The following is a 19,261-nucleotide window of genomic DNA, read 5'->3' on the forward strand; positions in this document are numbered from 1 at the left end:
AGAGGAAGGAAAGGAAGGATAGGAGAGAGAGAGAGAGAGAGAGAGAGGCAGGATAGGAGCGAGAGGAAGGATAGGAGAGGGAGAGAGAGAGGAAGGAGAGGAGAGAGAAGGAGGAAGGAGAGGAAGGAGGAAGGAGAGGAGAGAGAGAGGAGAGAGGAAGGATAGGAGAGAGAGAGAGGAGGATAGGAGAGAGGAGAGGAAGGATAGGAGAGAGGAAGGATAGGAGAGAGAGAGGAAGGATAGGAGAGGAGAGAGAGAGGAAGGATAGGAGAGAGAGGAGAGAGAGAGGAAAGAGAGGAGAGAGAGAGAACATCAACACTGGTTTAAAGAGACTTGAGCTAAAACTAAAATAAAGTGCAATACATCATAAATAACAATAGAACCAGAGTTTAGTATCAGTATCAGATTCCTCCTCTTCCTCTAGAAGAAGATGGTGTAACCTGCTGCTGTGTTCCTCCCTCAGGTCCTCTCCCTCGTGGCTTTCATCCAGGAGGAAGTGGTCACCACTGCACCAGCTGCTCCGCTCTCTACTTCTTCGAGTTCGTCAGCTGCACGGCCTTCCTCTTCACCCTGCTGCTCCTCGTCCTCCTCTCAACGCCGCTGCACAAGAGGGTCGGCATCGACTGCTGGCCCAAACTGGTACGAGCTCCACACTCTCACATTCAATCAATCTTTATTTATACAGCGCCAAATAACAACAAACGTCATCTCAAGGCTCTTTACACACAGAGCAGGTTTAACCCTCCTGTTGTCCTCGAGTCAAGGGAGGAAGGGAGGAAGGAAAGGAGGGAGGGAGGGAGGAAGGAAGGGAGGAAGAAGGATGGAAAGGAAGGGAGAAAGGAAGGAAGGAGGGGGAAGGAAGGAAGGTAGGAGGGAGGGAGGAAAGAAGTAAGGAAGGAAGGAAGGGAGAAAGAAAGGACAGAGGAAAGAAGGAAGGGATGAAGGTAGGGAGGAGGAAAGAAAGAGAGAAGGAGGGAAGGAATGATGGAAGGTAGGGAGGAAAGAAGGAAGGAAGGAAAGGAGGAAGGAGGGACGAATGAAAGAAGTTAGGAGGGAGGGAGGAAAGAAGGTAGGAAGGGAGAAAGGAAAAGAGGAAGGGGGAAATAAAGACACAGGAAAGAAGGAAGGGAGGAAGGTTGGGGGGAGGAAAGAAAAGAGAGAAGTAAGAAGGGAGGAAAGAAGGAAAAAACTCCCTTTTAACAGGAAGAAACCTCAGAACCAGACTCAAAGTGGGAGAACATCTGCCTCGACCGGTTGGAGGAGAGAGGAGAGAGAGGAAGGAAGGAGAGAGAGGAAGGAAGAGGAGGCGAGAGAGGAAGGAGAGGAGAGAGAGAGAGGAAGGAGAGGAAGAGGAGGAGAGAGAGAGAGAGGAAGAGGAGGAGAGAGAGAGAGAGAGAGGCCCAGTGAAGTTTACTGATGTCACTTTATACAACCAGGTTTATTCCTAAACTGTATATTGATGCATCGTTATATTCTATAAGTATAAACCAGTCAAACGTTTGGACACACTTTCCCATTCACTGGTACTGTTTATATACATACTGTACTAAAGTCTGAGGCCATCATCATACAGACAGAAAATACAGCAACATACAACATGTAACATTAATGATTAAATATTATTATTAATGAATGTTCCTGCTGTTGCTCCAGTGTTAGAGGAGCTCTGATTATTACACACTTTAGTCTGTAGAAGCTACAGAAACACATTTCCTGTTATTGTCTGGTTGTATTCTAATAAAGAGACTGATAATAATAATATATGATCATTATAGTATTGATAAAACAACTCATCTAATGTTGCCTCAGGCTTTAACACACTACTGTAGATCAGCCCACATCATAATTGTTTTTACTTCCTAATATCAGTGTCAACAAAGGCCCCAAAAATCCATCATGGGTCTGACTGTAATATTAATACCAGTGTTGTTATCAGCAGTATCATCACTTCTCTCTCTCTCTATATAGAGAGAGAGAGAGAGAGAGAGAGAGAGAGAGAGAGAGAGAGAGAGAGAGAGAGAGAGAGAGAGAGAGAGAGAGAGAGAGAGAGAGAGAGAGAGAGAGAGAGAGAGAGAGAGAGAGAGAGAGAGAGAGAGAGAGAGAGAGAGAGAGAGAGAGAGAGAGAGAGAGATAGAGATAGAGATAGAGATAGATAGATAGATAGATAGATAGATGAAAAAGTTTCAGTATTAAAACAAACACACTCAGGCTGTATAATATATATATATATATATATATATATATATATATATATATATATATTTATTATACATATTTATTATACATAAATATATATATATATATTTATTATACAGCCTGAGTGTGTTTGTTTTAATACTGAAACTTTTTCAGTTTCAGTCACAGCTCGAGACACAAAAGTGATATTTACTGTTACATCATCACATTTCAGACAGTTCCTCCAACAGGAAATGACTTATTTTGGGCTGTTTTGCTTCTAACATAAAGCCTATAGAGGATCATTTAAATAGTTACTCTTCTGAGATGGTTGTTGGATTGACTTGATTGGCTGCATAAGATGTGACTGTGATGAAGGTGATAAATGTGATGAAGGTGATGAAGGTGATGACTGTGATGAAGGTGATGACTGTGATGAATGTGATGAAGGTGATGACTGTGATGAATGGGATGAATGTGATGACTGTGATGACTGTGATGAAGGTGATGACTGTGATGAATGTGATGAAGGTGATGACTGTGATGAAGGTGATGACTGTGATGAAGGTGATGACTATGATGACTGTGATGAAGGTGATGACTATGATGACTGTGATGACTGTGATGAAGGTGATGACTGTGATGACTGTGATGACTGTGATGAAGGTGATGACTGTGAGGAAGGTGATGACTGTGATGAAGGTGATGACTATGATGAAGGGGATGAATGTGATGACTGTGATGACTGTGATGAAGGTGATGAATGTGATGACTGTGATGAAGGTGATGACTGTGATGGCGGCTGCACTACCACGCTGCCATCTAGTGGCGCTTTTTAAGAACAACACCCAGCTGCTCATAGTGCTGCATGTTTTAACTTATTAACCCTTAAACAGGCAGGAGGGGAACAACTAAGGTCCTGATTTACTAAGATCCCAAATAAAGGAACTAAACTGCGTGCACGGTGCAACAGATTGATTTAGTTATTGTGAGTTTTGCAGCTGATCTACTGAGAATGACTGTAAATGAAAACCGGTGCAGAGAGCAGGATTTAGACTTCCTGTCGTCCTCCGGGTCAAAGTGACCCCGTCTGTTTTGACTGTTCCTTCTTTACTCCCTTCCTTCCTTCCGTCTGTCCTTCCTCCCTCCCTCTCTCTTTCTTTCCTCCCCCTACCTTCCTTCTTTCCTTCCTATATCCCCCTTTCTTCCTTCCTCCCTCCTTCCTTCCTTTCCTTCCTCCCTCCCTCTTTCTTCCTTCCTCCCTCCCTTCTTCTTTCCTTCCTCCCTCCTTCCATTCCTTTCTTCCTTCCTCCCTCCCTTCTTTCCTTCCCTCCTTCCTTCCTTTCCTTCCTCCCTCCCTCTTTCTTCCTTCCTCCCTCCCTTCTTCTTTCCTTCCTCCCTCCTTCCATTCCTTTCTCCCTCCCTCCTTCCTTCTTCTTTCCTTCCCTCCTTCCTTCCTCCCTCCCTCTTCCTTCCTCCCTTCTTCTTTCCTTCCCTCTATCCCCCTTTCTTCCTTCCTCCCTCCCTTCTTTCCTTCCTTCCTTTCCTTCCTCCCTCCCTCCTTCTTTCCTTCCACCCTTCCTTCTTTCCTCCCTTCCTTCTTCTTTCCTTCCCTCCTCCCTCCCTCCTTCTTTCCTTCTCCCTACCTTCTTTCCTTTCTCCCTCCCTCGCTCCTTCCTTCTTTTCTGTCCTTCCTCCCTTTCCTCCATTCCTTCTCTTTCCTTTCCTTCCCTCCCTCCCTCCTTTCCTCCCTTCCTTGACTCGAGGACAACAGGAGGGTTAATGGAGAGTTTGGACGAGCAGAAAGCTGCAAAATGAAATGTGATCAGGTTCTAGTGGAAGAGGTTAACTAATATATTGAGTTATAACAAAAACTAATATTACCAGAGAAACCCACATATGGGAGAGTATTAGTGAGGAAGTCAATGTTAGTAAAACCACAAATATTAACACAGGTGGAAAAACTCTGTCCTGTGTGTATTCTGTCATTGTGCCTCCGTCTCCTCGTCTCCATAGTAACAGCCGGTTAATACCTGTCCTTCAAACTTATTATTTATAGACGCAGTTACCGTCAGCAACATTACCTTCACACCAACATGTGACAATAGAAACAGAGAAACATGTAAATGAAGACAGAAATATCTTGAATGGAGACAAAGTCAGAAACTAATTAAATATCATAATTCATTTATTTTAAATGGTTTTAATACATTTACAAACTTCAGAGACACAAAGAGAAGAGAGTTCAGCTGAATACGAGACAAAGAGTTTATCACAGTTTCCATTGATGACGTCATGAACAAGGCCGTAGCCATGACATATGTACTAGATTAATGTAATCCATGATGTATTTATAACGCTTTCTTGCATTTCTCAGTCATGCTCTCTCTTGTGTTCCAGTTCGTTTTCATCACTTCCAATTTAGCAACTTAAATCAACTCCTATTTCATTATTCTACAACTTCCGTGGTTGCATATTTAAAAATTATATCTGCAACATATTATTTTCTTTGTTTGTTCTTAAAATGTGGAATGGAGCACGGCATGCTGGGAGAAAAGGGCTCGTCGTCCAATGAATGAACAGTTTGCAAAATCTATATTTCTGGCGATTTTCATTTACTGCAGCAAATATTGTTTCTGGAAGTGAGCTCTATATATATATATATATATATATATAACTGCCACTTAAACATCTCCAGTAATATGCTGCTGGCTGTATATTTGTGAGGAATCTGCTGACGGAAGTGCAACACAAGCTGGACCTGGAAACCAGTTAAATTGGAAACCAATTGGGACATAACACCGGGGCCGGGCCGGTGGATTTCAAGACCTCACTCCGCTGCTGGCTATAGCCGACTACTTTCATTTTGACATGGCAGCGGTATCTGCAAGTATGTGTCACGTGACGGTCCGTTGATGCAAGGATAATTGTCTCGTCGGCTATTTTCACTTCACAATGAAATAAAACCTCAAGAAAAAAATACTGAGGACATGAGCTCGGTGTCCTCAATGGGAGCTACGGCCGTGGTCATGAACTGTTGTGAAGCTCTCAGCTGTTCGTTTCTCTCTGAAGATTCAGACTCTTTTTTTTCTTCTTTTTTTTTTAAATATAAAAAAAATGTTCTTTGGGTTCTGATTCTGGTCCTTTTTCCTGAACGTTTAAACGCTCAGCAGCAGCTTCACTTCGGCGGGTTTCACTTGAGCGTGTGACGCAGGTGAGGCGAGGACCTCCAGGTGCCCGCGTGCCCCCCCCTGCAGCTCCACGTCACCCGCGTCTGAGCCCCCGAGTGGAAAACCTGCTTGTCTGCGATCGGCTGGCCGCACGTCTGACACATCTGGAAAAGCTCCATGAGGTTTTGATGGTGGACGATGGCGCAGTCCTCCTCGTCTTCGTCCCCCTCGTCTTCGTCGGACTCGCAGCTGTCGTCCAGCGAGTCGACCGACACCACGATGCAGAAACTGTCGTCGGCCGGGTGAGACGGAGAGGAGCCGCCTGCAGCTGCAGAGACCGACTGAGCAGCAGGAGAGAAACAGCGTTAATGAAACATCCATAAAGCGTTATGGAGCTTTTCCACTATACAGTTCTAGCTCTACTCGGCTCGGTACCAGGAACCTTTTCCATCACTATAGAACCTACTCAACGTGAGCTGGGTCGTCATAGCAACGGCTGCGTTAAACTGCCGTAACTTTGTTTTCTACGCGACACAAACACATAAACAATGGAGGCGATGGTGTACTTGCTGCTGTATGAGGCTTTCTGTCTCACACAAAGCAAGTTCTATCCTTCCTTCCTGTCTTCTTTTCCTTCCTTCTTTTCTTTCCTTCCTTCCCTCTGTCCTTCCTTCCTTCCTTCCCGTCTTCTTTTCCTTCCTTCCTTCCCTCTGTCCTTCCTATTTTATTTTCCTTCCTTCCTTCCTTCACTCTGTACTTCCTATCTTCTTTTCCTTCCCTCCTTCCTTCCTTCTGTCCTTCCTATCTTCTTTTCCTTCCTTCCTTCCCTCCGTCCTTAAACACACAATAAACGAGTCGAGTAGAGCTAGAACTGTATAGTGGAACAGCACCATTAGTATTTGCGTGTCAGTATTGTATCGATACACAGACGCCAAGTCTATCATCATCGATCTTTTATTATATAAATTACAAATGAAAAAGTAACTGAAGGGTCTGCAGTAACAGCAGTCTGCACATGCTCATGTTTTCATTTAATGTATTTAACTAAATTATTGTTTCACTGCTAGTTTTAGTGAACTATAATAACCCTGGTGTGGGCCTCCTCTCTTTATTAGACTGTTTATTCTGAAGTTTATAACATGTTATATACCAGGGTTATTATAGTCAACTAAAACTACTTCATCACTTATTAAAACTCACTAAAACTAATCAGAAATAAAAAAGAACTGAAAAACTAAATAAAAACTAATGAACATTTCTAACCTATATAAACCTGATCTCTTTATTAAACTATTAATAATAATAATAATAATAATTTAAAAATAATAATAAAGGTTATAGCAGCAGTGTGGATCATTATTAAACTATTAATAATACTAATACTAATAATAATAATAATAATAATAACGGATAATAATGATAATTTACCGTAATACTACTAATAATAATAACGTATAGTTTACCGTAATACTACTAGTAATAATAATAATAATGATAGTTTACCGTAATACTACTAGTAATAATAATAATAATGATAGTTTACCGTAATACTACTAGTAATAATAATAATAATAATAATAATAATAATAATGTACCGTAATACTACTACTAATAATAATAGTGATAGTTTACCGGGGCTCTGCTTCTCTTGGGCGCGGGGCGGGGAGACGCGTCGCTGCTGCCCGCCTCCCGGTTCTCTCTCCCGGGGAACACGGACGGCACCGCGCCGCTCTTCAGGCTCGGTTTCGGGGTTGTGTTCAGGATCTTGGCGCGGAAGTCTTCCTCGTAGTCGTCCGGCCGGAAGTGAAGGCTGCAGACCCGGACCCCGCTGTATTTAGACGCGGGCATGTCCTCGTGCAGTCGGGGGTTCTGGATGGTTCTGAGCCAGATTCTGCAGCGCTCCGGGTCTCTGGTGGGTAAACCATGGAAGACCACTCCTAAAGACCGAGCCTCATCATAGCCTTTACACCCGGGAACACAGCACCTCCACGGCATGGCTTCTGCTCCAGACCCGCTGATGCTGGGAACAGATCAGAACCAGGATTCATTAATCTGAGAATCATTTATTTAAATATAAAAACAGCTGCTGCTTCTTCTTCTGCTGTTCAGGGTTCTACTGGGAACTACTTTTAGTATTTACCTCCATCTACTGGACTGGAGGATAGATGGATAGATGGATAGATAGATAGATAGATGGATGGATGGATGGATGGATGGATGGATGGATGGATGGATGGATGGATGGATGGATGGATGGATGGATGGATGGATGGATGGATGGATGGATAGATAGATAGTATTTTCAACAACTCAATGTTAGAATAATAAAACCAGCATATCTAATGCAGTAGTTCAAACATTCAGAGTGTTGTGTACCTGAAGATCCATATTATAAATGTGAAAGTTATTTTAGTGGTTTTTTCAAGATAAATTGGCCTTTAAAAAAAAAGTCATGTGGTGCGACCATGATTCATCTTGAAATATCTTTATATAAATAAAAAATCATCATTTACAAAAAAAAAAAAAAAAAATTCAAATACTTTGTTTCCAAACACTTTATATCACTGAAAACTTTGAAAAAAAAAAGTAAATTAATTTATTTCAAGATGAATCATGGTCACACCACATGACTTTTTTTAAGGCCAATTAATCTTGTAAAACCACTAAAATCACTTAATTTATAATTTATAATATGGATCTTGAACTACTTGAATGTTTGAACTACTGCATTAGATATGCTGGTTTTTATTATTCTAAAATTGAGTTGTTGCAAATCCTTATACGTCATTGACCCAGATGTAAACTTTATTGATCCCTTTGGGGAAATTTAGGGTCCAGCAGCTTAATACACAAAGACATCAAAGAACAATATACTAAAACATTAAATAATAAATAATAAAATAAGAACAACAAGGTCTGAGGATGAGGCTGTGTGATAAAGTGCAGAAATAAAATAAAAGTAAAAATAAAACTAAAAATATAGTTCAATATACAATTTAAAGTGATTTAGTGAATTTATGGATGGAGCAACTATACATATAAAACAAACTATACCTGATAATGTAATAATTTTCCAATATTGTAATAAAAAAAAATCTCATAGCTCAATAAAACATGTAGATTTATTTATTTATTTAAGAAGACAGGGACAATGCATATTAATCAAAAAACATTAAATATACAAGATTATAGCCAAAAATAGTGTCTTATTTCCATCTTTAGTCTCTGGGGGCAGGTTGATGTTAAAAACAACGACATGTAAAATAACATTATTTAAAAGAAAGAAATAACCAGAATATTTTGAATGTAATGCCTGATTTTGATTAATAAAGTTGGGGGAAAAAACTAAAAACAACAATAGTGCAGACCAAGATCCGGTAACTGTAATGTTACAACAAATACAGTCAAACGTAACCTTATCACATATGATGATGTTGTATGTTAGATTAAATAAATACAACTACCTATCCAGCAGGAACTCTGCGACCTCTTCATCCTTTTTCAGCTGCGGATGAATCCTCTTCAGATTCCTCCATCGCTGGAAAGCAGAGCCGATGTTCACTCTGGTTTTAGCTCTCGCTGCATCGAGGTTTCTCTTCGTGGTCGCTTTCTCTGCTATAGTTTTCCTTCTCATTGTTAGTCGCTAAGTCTGTTTACTGCTTTCTCCATGGATCCACAACACACTCGCTCTCTTCCGGGTTGGGGTGCGCGCGCATTTCTTCTTCGTCTTCTTCTTCTGTTTAATGGCGGTTGGCAAACAACGAATTGGCGCATTACCGCCATCTACTGGAATGGATTGTGGATCAAAGTGGCTATAACACCCTCTCCAAAATAACTAAATAAATACCAAAAAAAATAACCCACACACATAACTTATAAAGCTGCAGTTGGTCTTATATAAGTCTTATAAAAGTAACTTTTTGTCATATTTGCTAAGACTGTCACTATGTAAAGACAGCATTACATGAAACTAGTAATCTGTAAAAAAAACAAAAACAAAAAAAAAACAGGCTCATTTAGCCCCATCTACTGCTCCTACTGCACCTACTGCACCTACTGCACCTACTGCACCCACTGCTCCTACTGCTCCTACTGCTCCTACTTCTCCTACTGCACCTACTGCTCCTACTGCTCCTACTGCTCCTACTGCACCTACTGCACCTACTGCACCTACTGCTCCTACTGCACCTACTGCACCTACTGCTCCTACTGCACCTACTGCAAATTGGCAGAATCCAACGCAACCGGACAAAAAGAACCAATCAGAGCCAGGATGGTGTCTGATGGAGTGTCTGACAGCTGTCAATCACTGCTCACGCACACAGGCCTCTCCCCCTTCCTCCACAGCTCGGGAGAGCGGCTTCAGGAGCGTAGAGTAAGTAATGGCGCAGCAACAACCATCAGCGAGGACAAAACTACCGTTACCTCCGTTACCAACAACAGCAAACACGGCCGCGTGCCCATCGCACGCACGTCAGCCTCCTCTGGGGGAGGGACTTTGGAGGCAGGGCAGGAGTGCAGCGGAGAGGGAGGGGGAGGGATCTGAAAGTTGTACTTCTTCAAAATTTGACGCTAAGTCCTCTCTCTCCTCAAAGTTACCAACTGCAGCTTTAAACCACTCACTCTAAGAAACTCTAACATTAATTGCCAACACCTGCTTCCAGCCTGTTCCTGTAACATGGTTCTGAGGTCGTACTGTATCCTATTATTAGTAAGCTTTCTAATCCACCTCTGTCTTTCGGCTTCATACCCCCGACAATGCACCATAACATGCTCTACTGTTTCAGGTTGACCACATTGCTCGCATTCCCCCGTGTTATGTTAGTGTACCATTAAGTGCAGTATGCCCAAACCTAAGTCTTGATATTATGTTTCCACTCTTCTGTCCCGTCCTGCATTTCTCATGTCTCCCACTAGGACCACCGTCCTGTCCTCTCTTCCTCCCGTTGCTTTTACCACCTACTCCTCAATCTTTGTTTGACTATGTTCTTGATTTCCAACTTACTGAAGCTAACTGCCAAGTCAACAACACTATTCTTTGTTGCCTCCTTCGCAGCCTTATCTGCCGCCTCATTCCCTTTCACCCCAATGTGTGCCGGTATCCATAGAAACAACACTGTAACCCCCATCATTTGAATCCTGTATAGTGTTTGTTGCACCTCGATAAAAATATCTGGTCTGCTGTGTGAGTGACTGCGCGCGCGATTACGTAATGCGGAAGGGGAAAACAGGCAGGTTTTGTTTTTTTTTTTGTTTTTTCCCCAACTTTATTAATCAAAATCTGGCATTACATGAAGAAGATTCCATAGAAAAATACTATTTCCAGACTGAGCATTTACAGCACATTATGTATAGAACGTTACATATATCACAAAATAAAATAAAATAACTAAAATCTAATCAGAAATCAAAACATTCAGATTGTCATAAACAGTCAATGCTTGTTATTTGTTATTTCATTCATATAAACCAAGATCAGTGGGTGACACTAATAATTGTTTGGCAATAATAATTAAGGTGTTCTACATCATTTCCCCTTTTTTGTTTAGTATTATAACTCCATACTTAATGTCTTTGTATTCCAGCGTGGGCGATTGAGTTTCTATGCCTAACATTTTAGAGTCCATAACCTTTATTAATAGCATTTTAACCTAAACAAAGGAAAGGGTCGCTTTAACAGGTTTGATTTGGTTTTTAATTGAGTTATGAGGGACAGGTTACCTCCTCCTCCTCTAAATATAATAAACATGCAGTCATGTGCAGCAGTAACTTATAAAGCAGCAGTTATATCAGTAATAATAAGCATTAATAATAATAAGCAGTAACTCACTTATCCAGTAGCAGAGATGTGAAGCAGTAACTTATAAAGCAGCATTAATAATATGCAGTAAGTAACAGCATTAACTCACTTATCGAACATTTATAATAAGCATCAATAATAATAAGCAGTAACTTATAAAGCATTAATAATATTAAGCATTAAAGAGCAGCAGTAATATCAGTAGTAACAGCAGTAACTCACTTATCGAGCAATAATAATAATAATAAACATGAATAATAATAAACATGAATAATAATAATAATAATAAACATGAATAATAATAATAATAATAAACATGAATAATAATAATAATGATAATAATGAGCATTTAACTCACTTATCGAGCAGAAACCTCGCTAACTCCGCGTCGCTCTCGAAGCCTTCCTCATCTCTTAATTGTCTCCACCTTTGGAAAGAAGCTCCGATGTTTAACCTCGTTTTGTTTCTGGCTCGATCTAATTCTTTCTTCTTAGTTTGCTTTTCCTGTTGAGTCTTGTTGCGTCTGCGAGGCTTTGATCTGCACATCGGAGGAGCGGAGAGACGAGGAAGAGGCAGCTTCCCTGCCGGCTGCTGCTCCGCCATACTGCTGACAGCAGCTGCTTCCTCTTCCTCTTCCTCCTTCTTCATCATCCAGCTTTTGGTGCATTACTGCCACCATCTGCTCCGGAGTGTGAACAACAAACTAGACTTACAATCTACACTGGCGACAGGCGGGGAGCTCCGGTCCTCTGAAATGATGCCAACGCGGAAGTAACTTAAAACTGCATTCTATCAATAGGCCACCAGGGGGCGACCGTTTTGGTGTCAAAAGGACTTCCGTCTCTATACAAGTCAATGGAGAATTCACCAACTTCTCACTTGATTTCTAACCTCAGTAAACGTTTTCAAAATGTGTTTATGGTCTCAATCGCTAGTTTAAAGCCTTCTTCAATGCAGTATGATGTTCATTTGGGACATTTTGGCCTCCCTGATTTTATATGTGACGATAAAGCAGGGTATGCATTAGGGCGTGGCTACGTGGTGATTGACAGGTTGATTGGTTCACAGGTTCAGGAGGGCGCCTCATGCTCCTCCTGATGCCCATATAAGTAGAATCCCTGTTTTTATTTTTCCCAGCATGCACCTGAAATTTTCAAGATGGCGCTGCTCAGATCCGATACTATTATATCATTACAATATTTGGGAAATTATTACATCATTAGGTTCTGCAGAAATAAGGTTAATACCCAATAATGGAATAATATTACATCATCAGTACAGAGATTATTACATTATCAGGTTCTATTTATTTTTTACTATTATTGTTTTTGTAGGTATTATTTATTTATTTACTCTTTTTCTTTTTTTTTGATACCTACATTTTTATTAGACTTTTGACAGAAAATCACAAACAACAAACATCACAGTACAATAAATAAATAAAAACCAAAACATCATGACCAGACATTTGACATCTTGTTTCAGGGTCTTTTGAACCATCTGTGAAGATCTTAACACTGGTAGTAGCAGTAGTAGAAGTAGTACTATTTGTTGTAGGAACAGTAGTAATACTAGTAGTAGTTGTTACAGTAGTAGTACTTTTGTAGTATCAGTCTTTTTTTTCCCCCCTGTTGAGCTGTGGTGTAACCAGAGCTGTTCACAAGTCATTTTTTACAAGTCCAAATCAAGTGTCAAGTCTTTGAGCTAGAGTCCAAGTCAAGTCTCAAGTCTTTGAGGGTCAAGTCCAAGTCAAGTCTCAAGTCTCTCGCCAACACTAAATCAAATTCAAATTCTGACCTTAGAGCTGTACAATCCTTCATCCTGATCAGTTAGCCTTGCGAGCACCTGCCCATGTCTGTTTTTGTGGTGTTTTAACTGTCTGCTGTCACTGAAGTTTGTATGTATGTATCTGTTTGTATGTTGAGATGTCCTCTCCTGAAACTGTTACCAAATCTACCTTCGGCTATTACCTTGACCTAGACCTTGATATAGGACAGTATGAAAATGTATCAATTGTAGGTTCACTATAGAGAATCTACTGCAATGTGATGTGAAGAAACATACACTAAGAATTATTTCAATTCCATAACTGTATTTTCTTCAACAAAAAAATAATTATTTTAACAATGTTGTAAAATACAACAAAATGAACAAAACATGAACATCACAGAAACACTGCAGTTTAACACTGTGGTACAAACACATGTTCATTATTTTTTTCTCCAAGCTGCCTTTAATCTGCTGCTTAACACAACACACAGCAGGGAATGTGTGGGGATATTATAAAATATATATATATAAAATGACCATAGTTAACGCAACGTTGTGTTTTTTAATAATTAGTAGCTGAGTCACTAAGTTAGTGGCACTAAATAACGGAGTTGCGGTGGTTTCCTGTCTGAGCTTTCAAAATAAAACCTTTGCTATTGTGCGCTTCTTCTTATTATTAACAAACAAATTTGGGGCTTGTCAATTACAGGAGAAATGACAGGAGGGCGGCGGGAGATGGGTTCGAAATATGGGAGAACCAGGGAATAACGGGAGTGTGAAGGCAACGTAATGATCTGAGGCTGCTGCTGAACTTGTCGCACTCGCCATTGTCAATGTCTGATACTGAAGATGAGCGCTTCACACACGGCGCATGCGCGTGGCATGACGTTGGTGTTTACATCTAGCTCAGAGCCAGAGATCATACAAAAAGATGAATGACAGATAAATAATGAGAATAATAATAATAATAACATGAAATAAAGGTTGTTCGTGAGTCTCGAGCCTCGAGTCGAGTCTGAAGTCACAGTTTAGTGAGACTTAAGTGCAACTCGAGTCAGAGTCGCGAGTCCGAGTCCCCAGCTCTGGGTGTAACCATAGTAACACAAAGACTTTGCTACTAAAAACACTGTAACGTTGAAACATAGAAGATGAAGATTTGACTGAAGCTTCATTTTAGCTTCAGATCTACTTTTAAATCCATGTTTCCACAGAAGGAGGACTGTGGGTTTAGTCCTCCATCACTTCACTCAGATTAATGTCAGCTCTTCTTCTTCTTTTCTTCTTCTGCAGGACTGTCTGTACACTGGGATCATCGCTGTGTTCTTCCTCATCTCCTCCATCGTCTTCGCCTCAGACAACAGCGGAACGTCTCTGGAGAAAAGTGCAGTGGTGAGAAAACAGCTGCTCTCCTCCTTTACCTACCTCCTTCTCTTCTCTACCTCCTCCTCTCCTCCTCCTTTCCTTCTCTACCTCCTCCTCTCCTCCTCTACCTCCTTCTCTACCTCCTCCTCTCCTTCTCTACTTCCTTTTTTACCTCCTCCTTTTGTTCTCTACCTCCTTCTTTCCTTCTCTCTTTCTCTACCTCCTCCTTTCCTTCTCTACCTCCTTCTTTCCTTCTCTCCTTCTCTCCTTCTCTACCTCCTCCTTTCCTTCTTTACCTCCTTCTTTCCTTCTCTCCATCTCTACTTCCTCCTTTCCTTCTCTGCCTCCTCCTCTCCTTCTCTACCTCTCTACCTCCTCCTCTCCTTCTCTACCTCCTCCTCTCCTTCTCTACCTCCTTCTCTCCTTCTCTACCTCCTCCTTTCCTTCTCCACCTCCTTCTCTACCTCCTTCTCTACCTCCTCCTTTCCTTCTTTACCTCCTTCTTTCCTTTTCTACCTCCTCCTCTCCTTCTCTACCTCCTTCTCTCCTTCTCTCCTTTCCTTCTTTCCCTCCTCTGTCTTCAGACTCTGCTATGAGCTCTTTTCTTTGTGTCTTCATCATTGTTTCTTTTCCTTTTTTCTCTCCTTCAGGCGTTCGGCTTCATGGCGACGGTTGCGTTCTTCGTGGACTTCGGCTTAATGGTGAAGAAGAACGGCCTTCCCTTCAAGAGAGGCGGGAAGTCGGAGCCCAGTAACGGCGCTCCGCCGACGGCGGCTCCAGAGACGGAGAAACTCAACACGCCAAACGGAGCCGAGTCCGTTTAAATGAGCAGAGGTCAGAGGTCACGTTATTTTAGGCACTATTACGACCCGACGCCTCGTCTCATCACGATCCTGTTTTTTTTGTACTCGTAGTTTCCCGCCGCTGACGACGCTCTGCGCCGCGATATTCAATCAGCCAATCGCAGCGCAGAGCGTCCGTCAGCAGAAACCAGCAGGTGTGTCCAGATGTTTCTCCAGATGTAGATCAGAGACACTAAAAAACAAAACAAACCATCCAACCACTAAATGTTCTGCTTTAAAGTTTATTTTTAACAGCGAATCAGAGACGGACAGTTTAGCTTTTAGACTTTTTTTTCATTTTTTTAATATCATGAAATTAATTAAAACCTTTTATTGTCTGATCCAGTTTTAACCTCCTGAGACCCGAGCTTTGCTTTGTTTGGGATGCATTTTTAATTGCTTCTAGATATTTGGGTTTAGTCGGACCTGATAAGTACAAAAAGTGTATAAAACGGTTTCTTTCCTTACATTTCCACTTTCCCTTTGCACAACGATAACAACGTCCTGATGATAATCAAGCTACAAATGTTTTTAAACATAAATAAACAAGTTTCAACAATAACATTAGAAGGTTTTGTAGCTGCTCCACTTTTGTCTGTGGATCAGCTGTTGATTGACTCCAAGAAGCTGCAATCTGATTTTTATGCTGTAATGTGCTTTTATTACCACTAGGTGGCACAAAATATTGTGTACGAACGAGGACAACAGGTCAAAGTTCAGTAGAATGACGTACAAGGTCCAACAAAGCCAAAATGTAATGTTCCCGTATGAGGACGCAGGAGGTTAATGAAGTTAGACGAAAAAATTAATGAACTAATTTTGTCTTAAAATCAAATACAGTCATAAAAAAACGATCCAGTCGTAATGAATCACGACTTATTCACGCTGCAGGTTAAAATCCAACTAATGAAACATCTAGATTAAGTAAATCCTGATGACCCGTTTGTATTTTGACATTTCTTTTTATTACATTGATTCTTTTTACATTAAATTTATGGATTGAAGGATTTTTATTGTCAATGAATTATTGTACTCAGTTCCCGCTGTCTGTATTAAAAACACATCTTTATAAATATGTCAAAAGATAAAGAACATCTATAATAAAATAAAAACAGAACAGAGCTGATAGTAATGAACATTTACGCTCCGATTCAAAACCAGCAGATTTTTTTAAGGTTTTGCAAAGACGAAGAAACTCAACAAAGAAAATGACTTTAATTTGATTTATGAAGTTTTGAACCCACTACTCATTTCCTCTAGGTGGACTTTTCCTAATGTGACCCTGAATATACAAAAATGGAGATAAAACGCATCATTTTTTAAACTTTTGTGCAGCTGATTCACATTTTCATGTCTTAAAATGTCCAAATTTGACTTGTTTTTAATATAAAATTCAAAAATCAGCATTCAAACATGTTGCTGTATTCTTTATATTCTATAAAATGTTCTCCTGGAGCATAAAATAATGATTTTAAATGTCTCTTTTCCACATAAATAAATAGAATACACTCTTCATTAATGACTGATGGGGAATTTATGAACGTGAGTCAGTATATGAACAGTATGTAAAGGGTTAAAAGTCATTTTAAATACATAAACTCTTCATACTGAGCACCAAACAGCTGCAACAGGTCATATCTGAGCAGATGTGATGATGATGAGGAAGAGTTTGTTGATGAGGAAGGTTAAAATAATCAGTTTTTATTTCAGGTTATTGATCGCTGCCCCTCTTTAACAAACGGTGTAATGATGTAAAGTGACCAGCAGGTGGAGCTGTTGACTCATCATCTGCTTCTGTTCAACTCAACTTCATATATTTCTCTTATATTTAGTTTTAAAAGCAGTTTGATTGATTAAAGAACATAAAGAATTAGATTAAAATCTCTTCATGTGTGAATCAGATTAATGAGTTTTCTTTGTTGAGTCTCTGCTGCCCAAACTTTCTCATGATCCTCGTCACCATGACGACGTGTCCGACCTGAACTCCAAAAATATTTCATTATATTTCTCAATCTTCTCTCTGAGCCCTTAAATAATAATCTGAAGAGAGAGACGCGCCTGTTTCATTCGTATATTTACGCTGAAATCTGTATTTTTTTATATTGTTTTATATTCTGAAACTTTTGTGATTTTGTTGAAAATGAAGAGAAAGATTTTTTTGTTTTGTGGGTTTTTTTGTTTTGTCTTCGCACCAAACTTCACTTTCTTTGATTCTAACTCTCGTTTTAATCACTTTGTTGTAATGATGTGTGTTTGGACCAATAATGAATTATCTCTGAATCACATTTAAATGATTTTAATGAGGAAAACAGCTTTGACTCGTCAGTCTAATCAGGTTTTCTGTGGTTTTTGGATGTTTTTTGATATCATTCTACATTTTATTTTGTGTCAAATTAAAGATTTCATGATCGAGTTTTTTCACGGTTTCATTAACAGGTGAAATATTACTTTAATAATTGAGATGTAGAGACAAAAAAAATTAATTTTAAAAAGTCCCGTCAGCTTCAACACAAAATAAAACATTTTAATAAAACTTTTTATGCCCAGAAAACGTTGAAAAAGTTAAAAACAAACATAACTACAACTACGAGTTTAATCGTTCCAAATATTTAAAGTATTGTTTTATTCTCTACATTCCCTCCCTCAGTGGTCGCATATTTCTATATTAAAATTTTTTAGCTGCAAAAACAATTAAATCAAAAATAAACTAAAAGCAAAAGTCAAGTAAAAATCATGAAATGTAAAATATAAAATATAAATGTAAGTTTATGATGTGTTTTTTTTTGGCAGTGAAGGACTTCTATACCTTTATCTCTGAGGGTTGTTATGATTTAAAAAAAATTAAATTTAAAAAAAAAAGAAGACGAACGAGGTTTTTAATTAATTTTCTTTTCGTGTCTGCTGCTGTTCGGGAAGTACGGAAGATTTAAAACGCCTGAATTAAAACAAAGAAATAAGATGTAAAAGTCAGTTTAAAGGACATTTACTGATATTTGTTTTTTTATCTTTAATAACTGAATTATTATTACAATTGTATCATGACTTGTTGTCACATTAAAATCAATAACACAACATTAGGAATTGTATTGGGAAAACTATTAATTCAGTTACTCAAGAATAAAAAAAACTTTCCTTTTATAAAAATGTGTTAAATTAATAGTCATGTGTTTTAATTTAGGTGTTCATTTAAATCTTCCATATGAAGTTTCGTGCATTTACATTTTACATTTATAACAGTGACTTTTTGACAATCATACAATAACATTTTTTAGTAATCAATCGCTGAACACACTGGAGAACTATAAGTGCAGATCTTTTTAAAAAAAATAAGAAATATTTTCTTATATGAATTATGACAATCCAGAAGTTTTTATATGATTAACTTGTTCAGGACCAACACTCGGTTATTTCTGAGTAATGTTTTTGTAAAATATATATTCTTCTTCTTCTTCTTCTGTGTTTGTTAAATGTAATAAGTTTCCATCCATATTTGACAATACTGTATGCAGATACATAAAAAATCTCACTTTGCCTTTAATGAGTGTTTCAGTTTCATATCTATGATCATTTTATTATTCTGCCATGTAATAAAAAGATTTCCAAGAAAGCTGCTGTTCTTCTTCTTCATTTAACCACACATAACTTTATCTTTTATTACCAGTGAATAAATTAAAATGTAGTTTTTAGTCACATTAAAAGCTGAAGTGGAAAGACTTTGACACTAAAAGACTGTAACATGGTAAGATGTCTTCGTGATTTGACTCATTTGGATTTATGATCAAAGCTATTCGCAATCTGGGTGTTATTTTGGACTCCACACTCTCATATGACACACACATTAAATCTTCCACCTAAGGAACATTTCCAGACTCCGTCCTTCACTCTCTGGCCCTGTTTACATGACAACGCTCGCGGGTGAAAACCATAGACTGTATATAAAATGGACGTAACATCCGTGACGTCACCCATTGGTTTGTGGACTGCTGCTCGGAGGCCAATAGTATCGGATCTGAGCAGCACCATCTTGAAAATTTCAGGTGCATGCTGGGAAAAATAAAAACAGGGATTCTACTTATATGGGCATCAGGAGGAGCATGAGGCGCCCTCCTGAACCTGTGAACCAATCAACCTGTCAATCACGA

General features: G+C 39.3%; 2 protein-coding genes across 3 annotated transcripts in view; one reads left to right on the top strand and one right to left on the bottom strand.

Annotated features, from left to right (window-relative positions):
• The window catches only part of cmtm6 (CKLF-like MARVEL transmembrane domain containing 6), a 37,866-nt gene extending 19,140 nt beyond the window's left edge, over positions 1 to 18,726 (top strand). The window contains 2 exon segments of the mRNA XM_062422102.1: positions 14,206 to 14,304; positions 14,928 to 18,726. Coding sequence (XP_062278086.1) covers positions 14,206 to 14,304; positions 14,928 to 15,101 — 273 coding nt within the window. The 3' untranslated portion in view covers positions 15,102 to 18,726.
• LOC133983108 (uncharacterized) lies at positions 4,350 to 11,866 on the bottom strand. 2 transcript variants are annotated; one of them, XM_062422061.1, is made up of 3 exons: positions 11,504 to 11,866; positions 6,978 to 7,365; positions 4,350 to 5,686 (listed from the first exon to the last, which is right to left on the bottom strand). In XM_062422061.1, exons 1-3 carry the CDS (start codon positions 11,794 to 11,796, stop codon positions 5,369 to 5,371), a joined length of 999 nt encoding a protein of 332 aa, XP_062278045.1. In that variant the 5' UTR covers positions 11,797 to 11,866; the 3' UTR covers positions 4,350 to 5,368. The 2 variants fall into 2 exon arrangements, with proteins under 2 accessions (XP_062278045.1, XP_062278046.1); XM_062422062.1 differs by lacking the exon at positions 11,504 to 11,866 and adding an exon at positions 8,810 to 9,129 and having other exon boundaries at positions 4,353 to 5,686.
• Positions 18,727 to 19,261: the final 535 nt, after the last annotated feature.

Source organism: Scomber scombrus, chromosome 7 (assembly GCF_963691925.1).
Source record: "Scomber scombrus chromosome 7, fScoSco1.1, whole genome shotgun sequence".
Classification (NCBI taxonomy): Eukaryota; Metazoa; Chordata; class Actinopteri; order Scombriformes; family Scombridae; genus Scomber; species Scomber scombrus.

What these genes read in the sequence shown, in the direction of transcription:
- LOC133983108 (XM_062422061.1), bottom strand. Translation starts at nt 11,796, where the DNA reads ATGATGAAGAAGGAGGAAGAGGAAGAGGAAGCAGCTGCTGTCAGCAGT. An exon ending in GCGAGGTTTCTGCTCGATAA is followed by an intron (nt 7,366 to 11,503) that starts GTGAGTTAAATG and finishes ATCTGTTCCCAG; the next exon opens with CATCAGCGGGTCTGGAGCAG. An exon ending in CCAAGAGAAGCAGAGCCCCG is followed by an intron (nt 5,687 to 6,977) that starts GTAAACTATCAC and finishes CCTGCTGCTCAG; the next exon opens with TCGGTCTCTGCAGCTGCAGG.